Genomic DNA, 18,125 nt, shown 5'->3' with positions numbered 1-18,125 from the left:
ACACACACACACACAACCACCCCAACTGCCCCCCCCTCTTCCCCGCTCCGCCTTTGCTGTCAGAACGAAATATCCTTGAGAGAAACTGTGAATCAAAGAGCTTTTCATCCGTGTTTTTTCTCTCTCTCTCTCTCTCTCTCTCTCTCTCTCTCAAAGAGAAAGGGAGATGGTGAGGGAGAGAAAAAAAGAGGAGGAGAGATGCAAGAGGACAAAAGAGGAAGACGAGGGAGAGAGAGGGAGGGATGGAGAGAGGGCAAGAGGCAGAGAGGGTGAGAGAAGAAAGAAAAACAAGGTTGAAGGAGTGAACTCCTCCAAGCTGGAGGGCGCTCCAGAGGACACGTCCTAGATTAGCTCTCGACCGCCCTCCCTTCATCTTTCCATGTTTCCATCCACCTCACCCGGCTTCAGACGGGGAACAGCGGCCCCGGGGCCCTTCTTGTTGGCGGGCGTCGGGCGGGGGGAGGAGGGAGGGGGAGTGGGGAGGAGACACCGGGCATTTAGACATCTGTCAGCCACTAATGAAAGAGTTCAATTTAGTGGAAAATCTCAAACAACCTTGTCTGACAGGCGGTCTGACAGGCTTTAACTCGCCTCGTGCTGCTGCTCGCGCGTGTGTGTGCGTGTGTGTGTGTGTGTGTGTGTGTGTGTGTGTGTGTGTGTGTGCTTGTGTGTGTGTGTGTGTGTGTGTTAGCGGGGAGGGTGCGAGGTGGCTCAGGAGGGGGAAATAAAAAAGAAGAAAGAAAAAGTAATGCAATAAAGTCAGACTGTGCTGAGGCATATGCATGTGTGCACATAAAATGAAGATGTGTGTGTGTGTGTGTGTGTGTGTGTGTGTGTGTTAAAGAGTCATGCAGGGGTGCAGATCAGTCTGTGCTGCAGGGGTTCGGGTCTTATGGCTTTAAATCGCTCCGGGGGTACGGGGCATGTTTTTCCACGATAGACGCACACACGCACACACGCACGCACACATACACACACACACACACACCCCCCTCCCCCCAGAACTTCATTAGCAGGTCATTAGAAACAACTTCAATGAAAGCTGTTGTTCTTGTCTCCACTGAGCAGACTCCATGTGTACGTACGGCGAGCACATGCCTCATTATTATTTTTATAAGAATTTAAAAAATATATATATTTTTTCTCTTGACTTTGAATGGATGAATCCACCTTCTGATTCTAGTGACGTGTCGCCGTCATGAGGGAGGACGAACTGAATACAGTGATGTTGACTCTGAGTGAGCATGTTTAGAAATGTGTTTGTCAGTAATGAATGAATAATAATAATTTTAAAAAATCCACATCCACAGGATGGAAGTGGTAGTTTAAAAAAAAAAAAATGTTGGGTACTAATTTATTGCTGTGTCATTAAATGAAATACGACATGAAAGTCATAATAAAAACCTGATTTATTAGAAACGTTCATGGAGCGGAGGTTTATTTGATTTTCCTTCCTGCTTCTGTCCAAAGTTAAACTTTATTGCTGCAGGGTTGTCTGCAAGTGTGGTCTTAGTGATTCGCGGGTGACATTTAAAAATAAAATCACAAGATAAAAAGCTTAAGTTTCCTGCAGAGAAGACGTTAAACTGTACTTTCTGTCCTCTCGTCTGTACATTTGACATTTAAGAGTGAAATAAATGATAGAGAATAGGATCTAAAATGACTGACCAAAGTGTCCGTTGTGCAGCAGTAATGAACGTTTTTTTTAGACAATTGTTCTTAGACCATTTTAAAAGGAACAGCTTGCTCCTGTTTTCTACAGGACAGTAAGATGAGAAGATAGATTAAAGCCTATGGTACTGTAAATATCAAGATACCATTAGCATACAGTTAGCTTAGCACAAAGACTGGATGCTGGAACAGCTAGCTTAGCACAAAGACTGGAAGGGGGAACAGCTAGCTTAGCTTAGCTTAGCACAAAGACTGGAAGCGGGAACAGCTAGCTTAGCTTAGCACAAAGACTGGAAGCGGGAACAGCTAGCTTAGCTTAGAACAAAGCCTGGAAACAGGAACAGCTAGCTTAGCTTAGCACACAGGCTGGAAGCGGGAACCGCTAGCTTAGCGCCAATTAATTAACGCGTCAATTCTTTCTTGGTAAATTGATGCAGAAACCAAAGTGTGTAGGAAAGTAGCCGCACAAAACTGAAATCTTTTATTCTCCAGCGATTCTGCATCAACCAAAAGCTTTTCTGAGCTGCTGTCCTCTCAGGAACCAATCTACTAACATGAATCTGGGCATCTGTAAAACTGAAAGAGACCAAGAAGCCTCATGAACACAACAACCAGTCCCTGTTCTGACCTGCATGCGAACGCCGCAGAACCATGACTTCACCGCTGAAGTACGACCTGACACGGACATATACACTTTCTGCCAAAAGAACCCACATGTCATGTACATGCTCCGGCAGAGTGGTGGAAAGAGACGGAGAAGAGACGTGGGAGAGAGGAAACACGCTCGGGTCCTTCGCTCTCGTCACCACCATCACCTCGCAGAGCGTCGCACCGGGACGGATGCAACACACAGACCAACGTTTTCAATGTCGTCCTCAAGAAGAAAGAGTGAAAACAAGCGCCGGCAGCCGTTCAACTCCCTCCGCCACAACATGGCTGCCAGTCGGCGCCGCCAACACCTCTCGGGCCCCTCTCTCCGGTTTGGCCCCCGTCCAGCTTTTTCCACTCTGATTGCATCTCTCCCTGTTCGGGGGCCTTTGGACTTTAGAGATGGAGCGAGCGAGCGAGGGGCAGAGTGCCAACACAAACATTGTTCCGCAGGCTTTTTACAAGCCAGGAGAGTGGTGGAAGTTAATAAGCAGGTATTGGTTTTTAACTGCCGCCCGCTTATTGCTTTGCCCTCGAGCGCTCGAGCGCTCCGCGCCACCTTTCTCCTGTCCGTCCGCCCGTCACCCCGTGTCCGCTCTCTCCCTTTTGTCTTCGCTCGTTCAGCCTTTTATTCAGCCTCCTCACCGTCTGGTTCTTTTTCTTCTCCTCACCTCGTCCTGCCCCCGTTTTATTTTAAGCTGCGGTAAAAAGTATTAGAAACAAAACCCGACACAAGCCCCTTAAATCATCTGTCATTATGTCACTATCGATTCAGTGAGTGGACTGTGTATTAGGTTTAAAACCACATCCGACTTATTATTATTGTGATTTTAAACCATGGACGCCGGCCGGTCAGCGCCGTCCAGAAACCCGACGTGATGAATATGACGCGGTGTGATTATTTTGCTGCTGATCAATGTCGTCTCAGTCGCGACGGACAGTTTTAATTTCACCTCCTCTCCGACGCCGCTCCGCTCCGCCGAGAACAGAAATGAGTTTTACCGACGCAGTCAAAATCCACGGCGAAGAATTTCATCTCACAGTTGTTTGTTTTAAAATCAAAGCTTCAGTAATTGAAGAATTGATGTAACGTCATATTGTCTTCTAACGCCGACGTAGATCTCAGGAGTGAACGACGTTCACACAGGTTCAGTTTTTTTGATGAAGGTTGAAGAACCCGTGACTTCTTCATGTTTCCACCGCGTCTGACACCAAACCAACACCACTACCAGCTTCTACAAACCACACTAGTTGGTAGTTGGTAGTGAAGCTGGAGCGGAGCAGCGCTGAGCGCTCAGAACAGAGCGAGGGTGTTACGGTGTAGAAGAAGGCGATTTCATGTCCCCGTAATCCTGAAGACTGCTGCGGCGTGTTTCCTCCCCGGGGATGTTTCACACCTCCAACCAGGGGATAAGGGACTAACTCTCAAACATTCAACACACCTATTCCACGAGCAATTAACACGGCGACTCTGTGCAAAAGACGACAAGCTCGACTCCAGAATCCAGAATCCGGAGGCGTAAAATCCCGCGTATGCAGCGCCCGCGGGGTTTCGCGGTGTAGGCGCGAGCGCCGGCGCTCCATTGATGAGACTCCAGGTGTAGTCGGCGCGGCCAAGGAGGGGAGGCGGGCGAGGCGGCCAAGAGCCCCGAGCGGAAGGGATCTGGGGGCTTCTCAATATCCACCCAGGGCAGAAAGAGTGAGAGTCCCGTATCGCTCTCCTGGGCCACGGGGGGGGAACGGGCGGCATCGTCGCACTGCTTCGTAGCAAGAACAACCAAACACGTGTCCAGACGAAGCAGGAACATGCAAACACTTGTGTGTGATTATGACCGAGCTGTTGGTCCATGAGAAGAGTCTCAGTCAGTCGGTTGCAGGAAAGAAAGAGATGTAACTTTCCAGGGTGATTTATGACCAAATTGCTGAGGTTTTTTTTAGCTTTGGCCGACGCTACAAAACCCTGAATCACTTCTGTACCCGCTGTTTTGAAGCAGCGAAGAAGAAGAAGAAGAAGAAGAAGAAGAAGAAGAGGTGCTTTCTGGGAAAAGAGATGTGAAACTACTTGGTGTCGTACACGCCGATGCGCCGGATCGGACACGTTCCTGATCCTGGTAACGGAATGGGAACATCTCTGATTGTTGCGAACCTGATGTTGTCAGATGATAACGTCACCGAGCGTCTTGAGCACAGACAGATGTGACACGTGTCACAGCACAGGGTGATGAGGCAAACGTACGGTAGGACTTGGCTCACGACATATATGTAATATGAGAATATAATAAGTCAGTAATCGCAACAAACTGTGATCCACCACGTCAGTCGAAACTCTCCTCACATGCTAACAGAGGCAGCGACGAAGGAATGTTGATAAAACTTCAAGCTTCTCTTCCTGTAACCGCACTTCTCTGTGTCCTTCTCAGAAGCCTTTCGCTTCTTTATTCCGCTCTGCACCGGCTGGCGGTCGTGACACTTGACAGAGCCGAGCTCACTCCTCCTCCTCGGCAAGAGGAGGTGAGGCCACGTCTCCCTCACTTTGTGCGAGGACGGCGTTGTTGGAGAGGAAAAGGCTCACTCAGATTATCAGTCTAACTCAGAGACCCAAAGTTCTCTCTTAAAAAGACGTTTGTTCCGTCCGGCCGGGCGAGCTCATCTTTGCCACGACGGCCGACGATCACCCTCGGTGGGTGTGTGGTGGCAACTCGAGCCCCCGGGCTCTCTGAGAGATTCTGCGGATGACGCGGAGACGGTGCAACTTGAAAAGGTTAAAGGCGAAGCCCAGCGTGGCGTCGCACATCTCTCCTTACGAGTCACACGTCTGAACAGGTCCCAGGTAGTTGCCCTTTTCCTCGGGTGGAATGAGCAAAGAGCGTAGCCGGAGGGGGGTGGTGGGCGGGTGGGGGGTTGTTGGCCATATCAATTACTCCCACAATTCAAAGGGAGACGCATCGCCTACTAATGGAGGGGAACACGGAGCTCGACGCGGGGCAGGGAGTCTGCAGGCGGGGGAAGAAAAGGGAGGAGGGTAGAACGTAGAGACGCCGATTCTGATACCTGGACTTTTGCGTTTCCGACCGGATACCGGTGCATTTAAAAAAATAACAACTTATATAAAGGTATTTGCGACGAATCCTGTATGAAGTTATGGTGACTATTATTGTTGTGTGGTCCGTCTCAGGTTAAACACCGTTGGATACATACAGAGAATGAACTTCTCTTATTAACTAAATTGACAGTCAAATAAAAAAAAAATAAATCAATCTAGGAATAAAGTCCCCCAAAAAATATTAACGTGCAGTCACAGCTTATGAAAACAAACCTAGTGGGTCTGTTTTAAAGAAGTCGTATCGGATCGGTGCATTGACTTGCAAACTCGCCGATGGCCGATCGTAAAATGTCCCAAGCTCCAGGGCGACACATACCTCGGGACTATTGACCGGGACGTTCGTTGGTTATCAGGAGAGACACAGAATCTTTCTGAGCAAAGCGAGGATGGGAGATTGACTGACAGGTGACACAGCGTCAACTCCTTTTTAAAAATATACATATATAGAGGGAGAGAGCGAGCGCTGCCTTGATGGCAGCATCACAAACGGAGGCGTATGAAGACAGAGCTCAGAGACAAGCGTGTTCCCCGTAGTGAGGAAACAGAAATGGAAAGTTTAAAAGGAGAAAAAAATGTTTTTGTTTACAAGAAGAAGAAAAAAACTTTAACATGTGCTTCTTCCCTCGTGAACACGCACGCACGCGCGCACGCACGCACGCACGCACGCACGCACGCACACACACACACACACACACACACACACACACACACACACACACACACACACACACACACACACACACACACACACACACACACACACACACACACACACACACACACACACACACACACACACACACACACACACACACACACACACACACACACACACACACACACACACACACAGGTGGGGGCGGAGCCGCCTCGGGGCAACGCTGTTAGTATGTGATTAGAGGAGGGAGAGAAAGACGTGCAGAGGAGAATTGAGGACACACACTCACCCCTGTTAAGGTCTTTATGTTGTGCAGTGCATTCTGGGCTTCAAGGGCGGCTTTCCTTGTGTAAAACGTGACAAAACAGCAGCCTGGGGAGAGAGAGGGAGAGAGAGGGATGAGCATGAGGAGCAACAAAGAGCATAGTCTCTATTCATCTCGCTCGGCGTCACCTGTCGACACCGGCGGGACGCTGAGTGAATGTTAAGGAACCAAACATCCCGGCTGAAGGCGAGCGAGCGAGCGAGCGAGGCGTCGGGTTCGTTTCAACGCCGGCGATTCGAAGCCTCGAGGAAGAGTTCGCACGCTGCGACGGCGAGTAGGTGATGGAGGAAGTGGTTTGCCTCTTTATTAATCCGTGGATAATGTGTAACAACAGTTTCTAATTCGCTCAAGAAAGTATTCATTTTGATTTATTAATCATGCGCACTCTCACTTGTATATGAAATAATAAGAACTGACAGTCACTGAGGTCACGGACAACATGGAAAACAAAGGACCCGGCATCCCATCATGTTTGAACCAGGAAGCGTCTTGTTGGAAGGCGACAGACGCCGCTGACCTGCGAAAAACTTGTTTGCACTTGAACAAACCGTGCTCTGCTTCGAAGTGGCTTGTTGAACTGCTGCTGACTGACAAGTGATTTAACTTTTGACTTTTCAATAAATACCTGCCAGATAATTACTAAGTGTTCCCTGAGGCCACAGAGGCCCCCCCCCCCCCCCCCCCCCCCACACACACACACACACACACACACACACACACACACACACACACACACACACACACACACACACACACACACACACACACACACACACACACACACACACACACACACTGATCTTTTTTGCATTAAACCAATGCAGAACTACAGCACGCCGCTCCGGTGGCTGCCGGTTCATATGCTCGGACCTTCTGCTCATCCGTTCATTGTCACGTGTATTTATTCGTCCGGGCAGACGAGGCCGAGCGGCGCCGCCGGTTCACATCTGCTCCGTTCGTCCTCCCCCCATTGTGTCGTTGACACCAATGAGCTCGGTGTGAGCGGCGGCGGCGGCGCTTGTTGTCCGTATCGCAGACATCGGCCCCCGTGACACTGTGCCCCGCAGTGCATCTTAGTGAAATCCAACAGTGAGCATCTGGCGCGGGTTTAGCAATCCGAACATCCCACAGTCCCTTTGATGAGGCCGGGAGCGGGATGGATCTGCATTCCTGCGGCGTCCGCCGGGTGCCAGCGCTGCCGAGGAGTTGGCCCTTAGCCTGGCGGCTCGGGCGACGTGATTGGTGTTGCGATTCAGACGCCGCAGTGCCTGTGTATTAGTGGGGGGATCACTCCCAGCTTAGTGGGTTGTTTTATTCCACGACCTTCGCGCATTAAAAAGGCAGCTCCGAGTGTCACTCCGCTAAACCCCCCGAGCCCCCGGCTTCGGCTTCTGCTGTCAATTTACCACCGAGACTTTTTTTCTTCTCACCGGTTAAAGGCAAAGAGATAAGAGGGGGAAATTAGTCATGACTAACAGACTATCGCTGTTACAGTTCGCTCCATTAAGGTCACTGAACTGATGTGGCACAGACGCGCGCGCACGGGGCTTAGTGGTGAAGGGGCTGCTTCCTCGTACTGGAGATCTCATCTCTGTTTCATTGTCGAGATGATACAAAAAAAAACACTGGACTTTAGTGAGTCTGAACACAGGAAACATGGAAAGATTCTGGCAGAGGACAAGTGTCATTCAGAGCGTTATACAACTGAATACCCGTGAAGATTTGAGATGCTCGAGGAAAAACAGTCGTTCCAAAGAGAGAAACAAAATGAAATGCACGACCCTAAAATTAGAAATCATTACTTTGACATTAAAAATGGTATTGCGCCTCAACGTTACTGTTTTGAAGGATTACTTACAACTCAGCAACTTCACCAAACTCTGTCGCTCTTTAAAAACTCTCACGGAAGTCTTTTCAGAGACGTGTCGGCCAGAAGAACAGGTGTCATAGTTTCCCTCGACATCGTACAAATACTCAACGTTTTAGAGAACTGTACGAAAGACTTGTCTCCCTCCTCAAGGTCTGCTCACCTGTGAGGTCATGTGACGTCTTCGGCTCCAAAACCCGACGGCCACACGCTCCAGACTCGAGTCACTAAACAACACGTGTACCAACGGCTCTTTTTCCGTGGATTTTTTCTAATGAAAAATTTAAAAAATATAGATTTTCCCCTTTACAACTGCAACTTATCATTCAAAACAATGACGTACTGGCCCTTTAAGTCAACTTTTTGACTACTTGTACATGTAAAAACGAGCTGGCGTCATGATTTCCATGCAAATTGTACATTATAATTCAAAATCATAATTCAAATTGCACCCGTGTTCCAAGTTTTCTGGCCCCTTGTGTGTGCGATACGCAATCCCAGCAGCAGTTAGCCGATATCCCGAGCAGTGTGAATTATGATTCCTGTGGCATTTTTTTGCATATCTAGAAATGGAGGGGAGGGTTAGCCTTTTGGTGTTAGCATTAGCAATTCTGACAGCACATTATGTGCAAAGGGCGGAGGGGGAGGAGCTGGCTGTAAGCGCCGCGTTAGCCACTGTGTGTGTGTGTGTGTGTATGTGTTGTGATTCCCGCGGCGTAGCCGGGGCCCGGGAGCCATGCGGCGGCGTGTGGCGGATCGTCCCAGGTGGTGGGCTGTCAAGACGAGGGATCAAAGAGCAGAGGAGCGGACCTCACACACACACACACACAAAGATATTCCCTGCAGTGTTCCAGTTCAACCTGTTTAAGAGTCAACACACTCGCGCCTCACACACTTACAGAGCACACACACAAACACACACACACACACACACACACACACACACACACATTATCTTTAGCGAACGTCTGCACGTGTGCGTTTCTTTTGATTCGCGGGGAAACACACCTGCAGGACAACCTTGAACAGGTGAAGGAAAAAGACAAAGTGCCGCGGACCCAGCGTGAATAAGCTCTGTCTGCCGACTTGCGCGCGCAAGCGTCACTTTTTGTCTTCGCAGCACAAACATTTACCTGAAGGCCGCGAGGGCTCAGAGCGGAGAGTGTTTCTCCGCACACACACACACACACACACACACTCGGACTGAAGGGAGGAAATCTATTAGACGCTGATGTGTGTGTGTGTGAGTGTGTGTGTGTGTGTGTGAGTGTGTGAGTGAGAAAGCGCGAGCAAGGCGAGGACAGAAGACGAAGACGAAGAGGGGAAGGGGATGAGCGGTGCTGTGAGCGGAATAGAAAGCAGAGGAGGGAGATGCCTGTTCATAAATGCTTCATGGCTGCTGAAGGGGGCCTTTGACTGAGCGAAGCCCCCGCTGGCTCTGTCGACACCCTCACCCTCAACGGGTCGACCTCCGGCCCTCGCCGCGCTGGCGACAGCAGGGCTGCAGAGAGCCTGACCCCCGTGGCGTGTCGAGGAGGCTGCGATCGGGGGGCTCAAGAATTCCGTATGTGAGGTCGACGCCGGCTTCTTTTTCATTTTAAACCCGTGGCACCGGTTCAGGCCATGTTGCCCTTGTCTGGTCGTGGCGGTCAGTCCGGTCCGGGCGCACGACGCCTCTGAGGGGCCGTCCTGACAAATCCACTCGCCTTATACTTTTAAGTCATTATGGTTCATTTTTTATTTCATTGCAATCCTTCATTTAAAGGGAACATCTCGGCCTCCCCGGACACAGACGAGGTGCGTGGGTCACGTTGGTTTAAAGCAGCAACTAATCTACTTAAAAAGACTTTCATTAGTCTGTTTCAGTGCATGTATGCGTCGGAGGATGTTCCTGTGTTTCAGAGACGATCTCCGACACATGCTGCTTTTTTCCCTGCGTTCTAGAATTTAAAGAGGCAACAGACAAATGTTGTGCCCCCTAGTGGTTCCAGGTAGTATTACTGTCTGGTCTCTGTCGCAAAGACGACGGGGATCTTTTGGAGAAGACGGAAGTTTGTACACTGAAGCTCTTGGCGTTAACTAGCGGCACTCATATTCCGACAAGAACGTATCACAGAGTAGTGAATACAAGATTTGTTTTACAGAATGATGCCGGTAGAAGCTTCACACGAGTAACTGCATGAAGCCTCATCTCTCGTTTTCATTTACTCACTCCTCTGAGGCTGCAGCTCCATCCTCCCTCCCTCCATCTTCCCTCCCTCCTCCCTCCCTCCATCCTCCCTCCCTCCATCCTCCCTCCCTCCTCCCTCCCTCCATCTTCCCTCCCTCCTCCCTCCCTCCCTCCTCCCTCCCTCCATCCTCCCTCCTCCCTCCATCCTCCCTCCCTCCATCCTCCCTCCTCCCTCCATCCTCCCTCCCTCCATCCTCCCTCCCTCCTCCCTCCCTCCATCTTCCCTCCCTCCTCCCTCCATCCTCCCTCCCTCCCTCCTCCCTCCCTCCATCCTCCCTCCTCCCTCCATCCTCCCTCCCTCCATCCTCCCTCCTCCCTCCATCCTCCCTCCCTCCATCCTCCCTCCCTCCTCCCTCCCTCCATCCTCCCTCCTCCCTCCATCCTCCCTCCCTCCCTCCTCCCTCCCTCCATCCTCCCTCCTCCATCCTCACTCCCTCCCTCCATCCTCCCTCCCTCCATCCCTTCCTTCCTTGACCCCCTCAGGTTCCACTCAACCGCCGACCCACATTAACTGCACTCTGCTGCAATTACCGCTCGGCGCAGGCCTCCGGGTGTCATGGGGACACATACTGCACCTCTCTGTCTACTTCCCCTCCCTCCTCCACCTTTTTGTGTGCAGCTGTTAAAATGGCGCCTTAATGTGTATAATTTATGCGCGTCAATCGAGCCGCTGAGTGACAGCGGGGATGGGAAGGAAGACAGAACGCATTCTGAGCTTGTCAGCGCAATAAAAGAACAAATTGTCAGTTGGGAGAACGGCGAGAGGGATGAGTGGACGGGCTTCAAACAATGCCGCATCTCTGACGGGCGTTTTGGCTGATGTTCTAATCCTGTTAACGCAGGACGTGGTCCAGCTCGCGGCACTTCGCAGATCTGCACAGTCCGCGGGTTGGTTTGGTGGAGAAAGAAGGAAAAACTCCACCAATGTCACCCTCTCGTCCAAATCCTCATCAACAACGGCGACTCTCCGGAAATCAAAGCCGCTTCGTGGCCGACCCTGCAGAGCTGGCCTATAACCAGGCAACTCTCTCCGGCGCCGAGGCACGCAGAAATATAAATATGGAGAGAGAGAAAAGAGAAGGACACACATGAGAGATGAGCTGTAGAATCCACACACTCACACACACACACACTCCTATTAAAATCCACCTGCAGCTGCTCTCTAATTGGGGCCCGCTAACGCCTGGTTAAGGCCGATATAATTGGACGCTTCAGGTAAGAGAAAGAAATGAATCCTTCCTCACGTCTCGGGTTCGCCCCCCCCCCCCCTCCCCCCGTCCCAACTGAATCCATTAGAGCAGATAATTGTCTTGGACGGCGGCGGAGCGTTCGCTCGCCGTTGCCACAGCCGAGCGGCGAGGAGGACACAGGTTCGGCTTGCAGGTTTTTCAAAAAGCGGGAACGTCCGCCATTGGTCGGGTCGTTCCCCGGACGCGGCAGCGGGAATAACCCGAGCGGGCAGAGAGATTCTCATCTGAGCGCTGATAGAAAATCACACGCTGTCGTCTGCCAAGCACGTGTTTGTTTCCAGGCTGGATATTATTTGGATTTATTCATTTTCTACGACATCAACGTGACAATTCAGGTTAGAGATTTAAAAAAAAGAAAAAAGAGGAGTGATGTAAAATCTCTGTCAGGTGTCCACAACAACAAGGGGCCAGACAAACTTTTGCCAGACGAGGAGCATTTATTGTTTTACTCTGCGACATCCTTTGTGTCGCCTCGAGATTCGCCTGTCAATCAGGCCGTGTGGGCGGCGGCCTGTTGTCTCTCTTCTCTTGATCTGAAGGTTTTGATTCGTCGTTGTCTTTTCAGCCACCATGTTTTGGCTGTAAGTCGAATCGCTCCGGTGCGGCAGTTTATTAATGTCACAGATTATTGGTTTTAGCGGCGGTCGAGTGATTACAAGAAAAATATCTCACCTGTGATTTTTCAATTCAGTTTGCCAGAGCTTACGCCGAAAAAGAAAAGAGCTCTTGATTATTCCTGTGTCCTTATTTTTTTTATGTGTTAAAAGTGTAAATATGACAGACAGCATCATGCAGCGAGACTTTCTTTTCCGTCCTTGTTAATTAACTGTGTGAATTACCCCCAGAAAACTGGACACAGCTGAAGATGCTGGTTGATTCATTGAGTAAAAGCTGAATTTGAAAAATCCGCTTTAGAAAATGAAAAAGGATGAATCATTCAGCCGTAGCTTTGTCTTTGTGCTACCGGCAGGTTGGTCTCGTCGCTTCACCTGAAAGACATCTCTCTCCACTTCTGTGCTTGGAAGGGAAACATTTTTTTATCTTTACTACTTTACTAGAGTCTCTTCTCCATTCAGCTAAATCTCCACATCCATTCATCCAAGTCCCTTATGGCTCATATATACATACATATATATATATATATACATATATATATATATCATTTTCTGTAATTGGAATTATTTCCAAAACAATGTTGTGCACAGAGACGTTGGTGCAGGAAACAACCTCTAATGAAGACATTAAACTTATTCTTTCTTCATTTAAGTGTATGGGTGTGTATGTGTGTGTGTGTGTGTGTGTGTGTGTGTCAGTAGTGGGCAGGCTGTATCATGAAGATAAATGACATAGTGCATCCCCCTGCCAACACACACACACACACACACACACACACACACACACACACACACACACACACACACACACACACACACACACACACACACACACACACACACACACACACACACACACACACACACACACACACACACACACACACGGCAACAGACCCGTCATGGCGCTTAAGGGTTGTGTTTTAGCAAAAGGACTGTTTTCTGTTTACCCCTCTGGCTCTCTCTCTTTGTCTCGCCCTCCCTTTATCTCTCCCTCCATCTCCTCCTCTTCTCCAGCATAAAATGCCAAATTGCTCCATTTCTCATTGGCGCCCCCCTCCTTCCCCCTGCTCGTCCACTCATCTGGTTATTAACTCCAAACACATTAAAGCAACAGTATAGTGCAGCGATATTCCCCAGACCGTCCTCGTCAGCACACACACACACACACACACACACACACACACACACACACACACACACACACACACCTGGGTCAGACTGGAAACTGCACAACACACAACTTGATGGTTTAGAGCCAAAATGTGGGAATTTTGTTGAAGGAAACCAAGATATTTTCTGTGATTGATTAAGTTTTCATCATAACTCACTTAAACGGGCTTAAAGAGATCATTTAAACTGTTTGCAATATGGATTTTTTGGGGGGGGGTGGTATTATGATACTTAGAAATCTGTCTCTCTGTCGTGTTTGCTGGAGGAATCTCATCCTCGTCAGGCTGAAGAAGCCTCTCGCCGCCGCCGAGTGTGACGTCAGCGTCTGACGGGGATACAAACGGCAGGGTCAGACGGATCAGAGAGATTTCCTCTCCGGTCTGACGTGGGGGTTTCAGCCGGCGCTCAGAGCGAGCGTGAAGTGTCTGGGTTTTACGTTTCGACGTTTCCCGTGATCCATCATTAATTTATTCATAAGCACGTCTAGAATGGCGTCATTGAGGAGTTCTCACACCAACACTCACTGACTCGGACTACAAGTGCTGGCTACATGAGCCACAATCTGACTGGGAGAACAATATACGTCAGTAATAATTCAACGATATATCATATTGATATAAATCCCATCTCCTGCACCGACCAACTGCCAGCGACCAACTTAAAATCTGTTCCAGGCTCTCACATCCAAAAATTCATGAGTCATCTTGCACTTGCACAAATTTCCGCTGTCAACTCCCGTTCGCCATCTTCGTGCCGTCTTTGTCTTTTTGTCTTTTTGCACCAGCAGCCGCTGCCGAAGTGTCGGACTAATGAGGATCCTAACACAACTGAATGAAGCGAACAGACAAGCTGTTGGCTCGTCGCTGCAGCCGCCCAACTTCCCCTGCAATCTCATTTAAATCCAAACTGCTATTTCATGGAGAGGGGGAAAAAGAGGAAGAAGGAGAAGAGATGCCTCTGGGCCGCTACCGGGGGGCATCAGAGTGGGTTCGTTTACCCCCAGAACGGCCAAGATCACTCTCCAAAAACAGCATCCGCCGCCAATTTAAAATAAACACACTGATGGGAGAAGAGCAGGGGCCCAGAGAAAATGTACCATGAGCTGGCGGGGGGGGGGGAGTCGAGCGAGTGCAGATGAGGCCGGGCGGCTCGGTTCACGACGACAAAAACAACAACAACAGTGCTCAGCGCCCGTGAATAACAAGGCCAGTAAGAGCCCAATCAAATGCTACACTTCCTCTTAAAGCACAGACGGAGAGTGATGACCTGGAATTACCTCGCGGGGTTTATTTCTCTCCCGCCTGCGCCTACCCCCGCGCTGCGCCTACCGCTTTTACATCCATCTCCTTCGACAAATGTCTTTCTTTGAGTCCGAGCGGACGTGTGCGCCGAAAGATGAGAGATCTCGTCCACGACGGACAGACGAGAACACAAAGTCTCCTGCCTCCGCTTGTCGCATGTACGAATGGAGAGACGTGTAGAACGGAGAGTGTCATTCAAGGTACCAACTGGAGGTGGGTGGTTTTTTTATTCCCCTGTGAAAGTGGACGTGAGTGATGCTCTTGACTCATCGACCACGAAAAACAACTTGTTTGAAGGGGGCTGGTGGAGACGAGGGAGGGGGAGGAGGAGGACGAGATCTGAGGGAGCTGAAGGACAAAGAGGAACTCCGGACCCCTCTTCTTCTTTTCTTCTTCTCCCTCCTCAGAAGCAGCAGGAGGAGGAGGAGGAGGGAGAAGAGACGGAGCCCCCTCAAGGCTGAAGAACACACAAACACAAAGGCCCCCTGACAAAGTGTGTTGGTGCCGGGGACGAGTCGATGTCGGTGTCGGGCAGAGCGCCGTCCCCGGGCTTTCAGACGAGTGATGGAAGTGTGAGGCGGCGAGGTGAAGGACGATCACAGAAACACGAGTCGTTCAAAATCAAAATCCCATTGCCGGGGCACGAGCTCAACGGCGTGTCGTCAGCTGGTATCGGTGCGTCGCCTCGTCCGACGCCAGAGAAGATTTCTCACATTCATCTGAGGAATGCATGTTATAAGAAAGGGAAGGAAATCATAACTAGAATAAAAAGAGTTACAATTAAATATTGAAGTGGATGTACAAGTACAAGCATGTTCACACTCAATGTAGCTGCATTGTTTTCATTATGAAAAGTTCTTCAATTCCGTTTTACGTTGGTTGACTGATAAAAAGACGAGCCTCTGTATCTGCGTTCATGTTTGCCGATATGAAAAGTTGCATTTTACAGAAATAAACGATGAAGAAAAGATTCGCATTTTTGTTAAAATTTCAAATTTTTTTCTTTTCTAATTCAAGTTCAATATCTTTATATAATATAGTTTATGGTTAAACTGTGAAATATGAAGACTACATTACATTTGAGATTAATTTTAGCAATGAAAAGTGTTCTATAAATTACATTTATTATTATTATTATTATTATTATTGTTTATTTGTCATAAAAGTTCGAAAAATCTTCGGATTCAGTCAATTTCATTTTTTAAATATATACTTTTGAATAAATATATATACTATTGTCTGATATATGGGTATATAGATTTTTTAGTTCCTAAAATCAGTATTGGCATTGGCCCCCAAAAATCCATTTCTGTCAATCAAGTCCGTGTGGATGCACTGACCCACAGCATTGGTGTTTTGTTGGTTTATTTATATATAAATATTAAGTCTATAATGTATTTAAATTTTTACCCTATAAAGGAAACTGAGATACACTTAGCAGAAGTCAGAGAACGATGGCGGTTCTCATGTGCAATACTGAAAAAAGTCAACACATTTAAACCACAGGATGAATCACGTGTTTATGTTTTTCATTCTTTTCACCAGAACCACAATCTGTCCCCATAATTATGTGTTTTGGTTGCATAAAAAACCCCCAAACCGCACGTGGGAAACAGGACGCGATCCAGCAGAACCTCCTCCTCCTCCCCGTGGTTTCTTGTACTTACGGAATGTGCTACTACGGAATCCGGGCGGAAATGATGACATTTTCCCGCCAAAACGTATCTGACAAAGCAAAATGAGCATCATGAGTTTCTCCGCGTGGATCGACCGCACCTCAGCGGCTGCATCCACTCGCTTCAGGTGCGGCGGCGAGCGGCAGACAAGATCCTTCATTCAATCCTATTTCCCGGCAGATGGGTGTTCACCTGCTCCGTTCCCTTTCACCCGCGCTGATTCATCCTCTTGCTTTCGTCTGAGAAACTTCTCTCGGAATTTGCTCCGCAGTTGGACGGATGGAAGCGCCGCATCTCTCTCCTCCTCCTCCTCCTCCTCCTCCTCCCATCTTCCTCTCCGTTCTCCCTCTCTTCACTTTCCTCCCACTCTCCGTGTCTCGTCACGAGTGTCACCAGCCCCCCACTCCGGATGATGCCTGTTAATATGCCAGCGCTATTGTCTGCAGGTTCCTGGCTGCCGTCTCCATTGTTTGCTCTCACACTTGACAAATTCATCAAAGGGGGGAAAGAAGAAAAAAGAGAGAGAGAGAGAGAGAGAGAAGAAGAAGAAGAAGAAGAAGAAGAAGAAGAAGGAGAAGAAGAAGAAGAGGGCAACGGGGAGAAAATAGCTGCGAATCAGGCAGCTCCGCACAATTGACTGTGTAATTCTGGTCTTTGTCTTCAAATGGTGCACGGAGCGTCGTCCGCTTGTGCACATATATGGTTTGTTCCGCCGTTCACTAGGTGCGACTGTCTGTTCGGTCTGACACGGTTCTTCTTGTGCAGCTGGTTAAAGAGCTTAGTGCTGTTTTGAGTCCTCCTACAGAAGTAGCTCCTAGGTAAGGTGCGAGCGCCGCGTTTCGTCCCGAGTCACGTTCACTGAAGGTGTGGCGACCGAACCACGGAAGAACAGAAGGAAGACGAGGGGGGAAAGAGAGTTAAGACAGAAGGACGTGATGGAGGAAGACGAGGGGGGAAAGAGAGTTAAAGACAGAAGGACGTGATGGAGGAAGACGAGGGGGGAAAGAGAGTTAAAGACAGAAGGACGTGATGGAGGAAGACGAGGGGGGAAAGAGAGTTAAAGACAGAAGGACGTGATGGAGGAAGACGAGGGGGGAAAGAGAGTTAAAGACAGAAGGACGTGATGGAGGAAGACGAGGGGGGAAAGAGAGTTAAAGACAGAAGGACGTGATGGAGGAAGACGAGGGGGGAAAGAGAGTTAAAGACAGAAGGACGTGATGGAGGAAGACGAGGGGGGAAAGAGAGTTAAAGACAGAAGGACGTGATGGAGGAAGACGAGGGGGGAAAGAGAGTTAAAGACAGAAGGACGTGATGGAGGAAGACGAGGGGGGAAAGAGAGACAGAAGGACGTGATGGAGGAAGACGAGGGGGGAAAGAGAGTTAAAGACAGAAGGACGTGATGGAGGAAGACGAGGGGGGAAAGAGAGTTAAAGACAGAAGGACGTGATGGAGGAAGACGAGGGGGGAAAGAGAGTTAAAGACAGAAGGACGTGATGGAGGAAGACGAGGGGGGAAAGAGAGTTAAAGACAGAAGGACGTGATGGAGGAAGACGAGGGGGGAAAGAGAGTTAAAGACAGAAGGACGTGATGGAGGAAGACGAGGGGGGAA

The 18,125-nt window shown here is 49.3% G+C and overlaps 1 protein-coding gene across 39 annotated transcripts in view; it reads right to left on the bottom strand.

Annotated features, from left to right (window-relative positions):
• Positions 1-18,125, bottom strand: part of celf2 (cugbp, Elav-like family member 2) — a 164,314-nt gene that overhangs the window by 42,825 nt on the left and 103,364 nt on the right. For all 39 annotated transcript variants that reach the window (XM_035616901.2, XM_035616994.2, XM_035617178.2 and 36 more), the window contains one exon: positions 6,370-6,452. In XM_035616901.2, coding sequence (XP_035472794.1) covers positions 6,370-6,452 — 83 coding nt within the window. The remainder of the gene's footprint in view (positions 1-6,369; positions 6,453-18,125) is intronic.

This window comes from Scophthalmus maximus, chromosome 12, assembly GCF_022379125.1.
Source record: "Scophthalmus maximus strain ysfricsl-2021 chromosome 12, ASM2237912v1, whole genome shotgun sequence".
Taxonomy (NCBI): domain Eukaryota; kingdom Metazoa; phylum Chordata; class Actinopteri; order Pleuronectiformes; family Scophthalmidae; genus Scophthalmus; species Scophthalmus maximus.
Note: the sequence above shows the minus strand (reverse complement) of the source record. Positions and strands in the feature narration are given on the sequence as shown.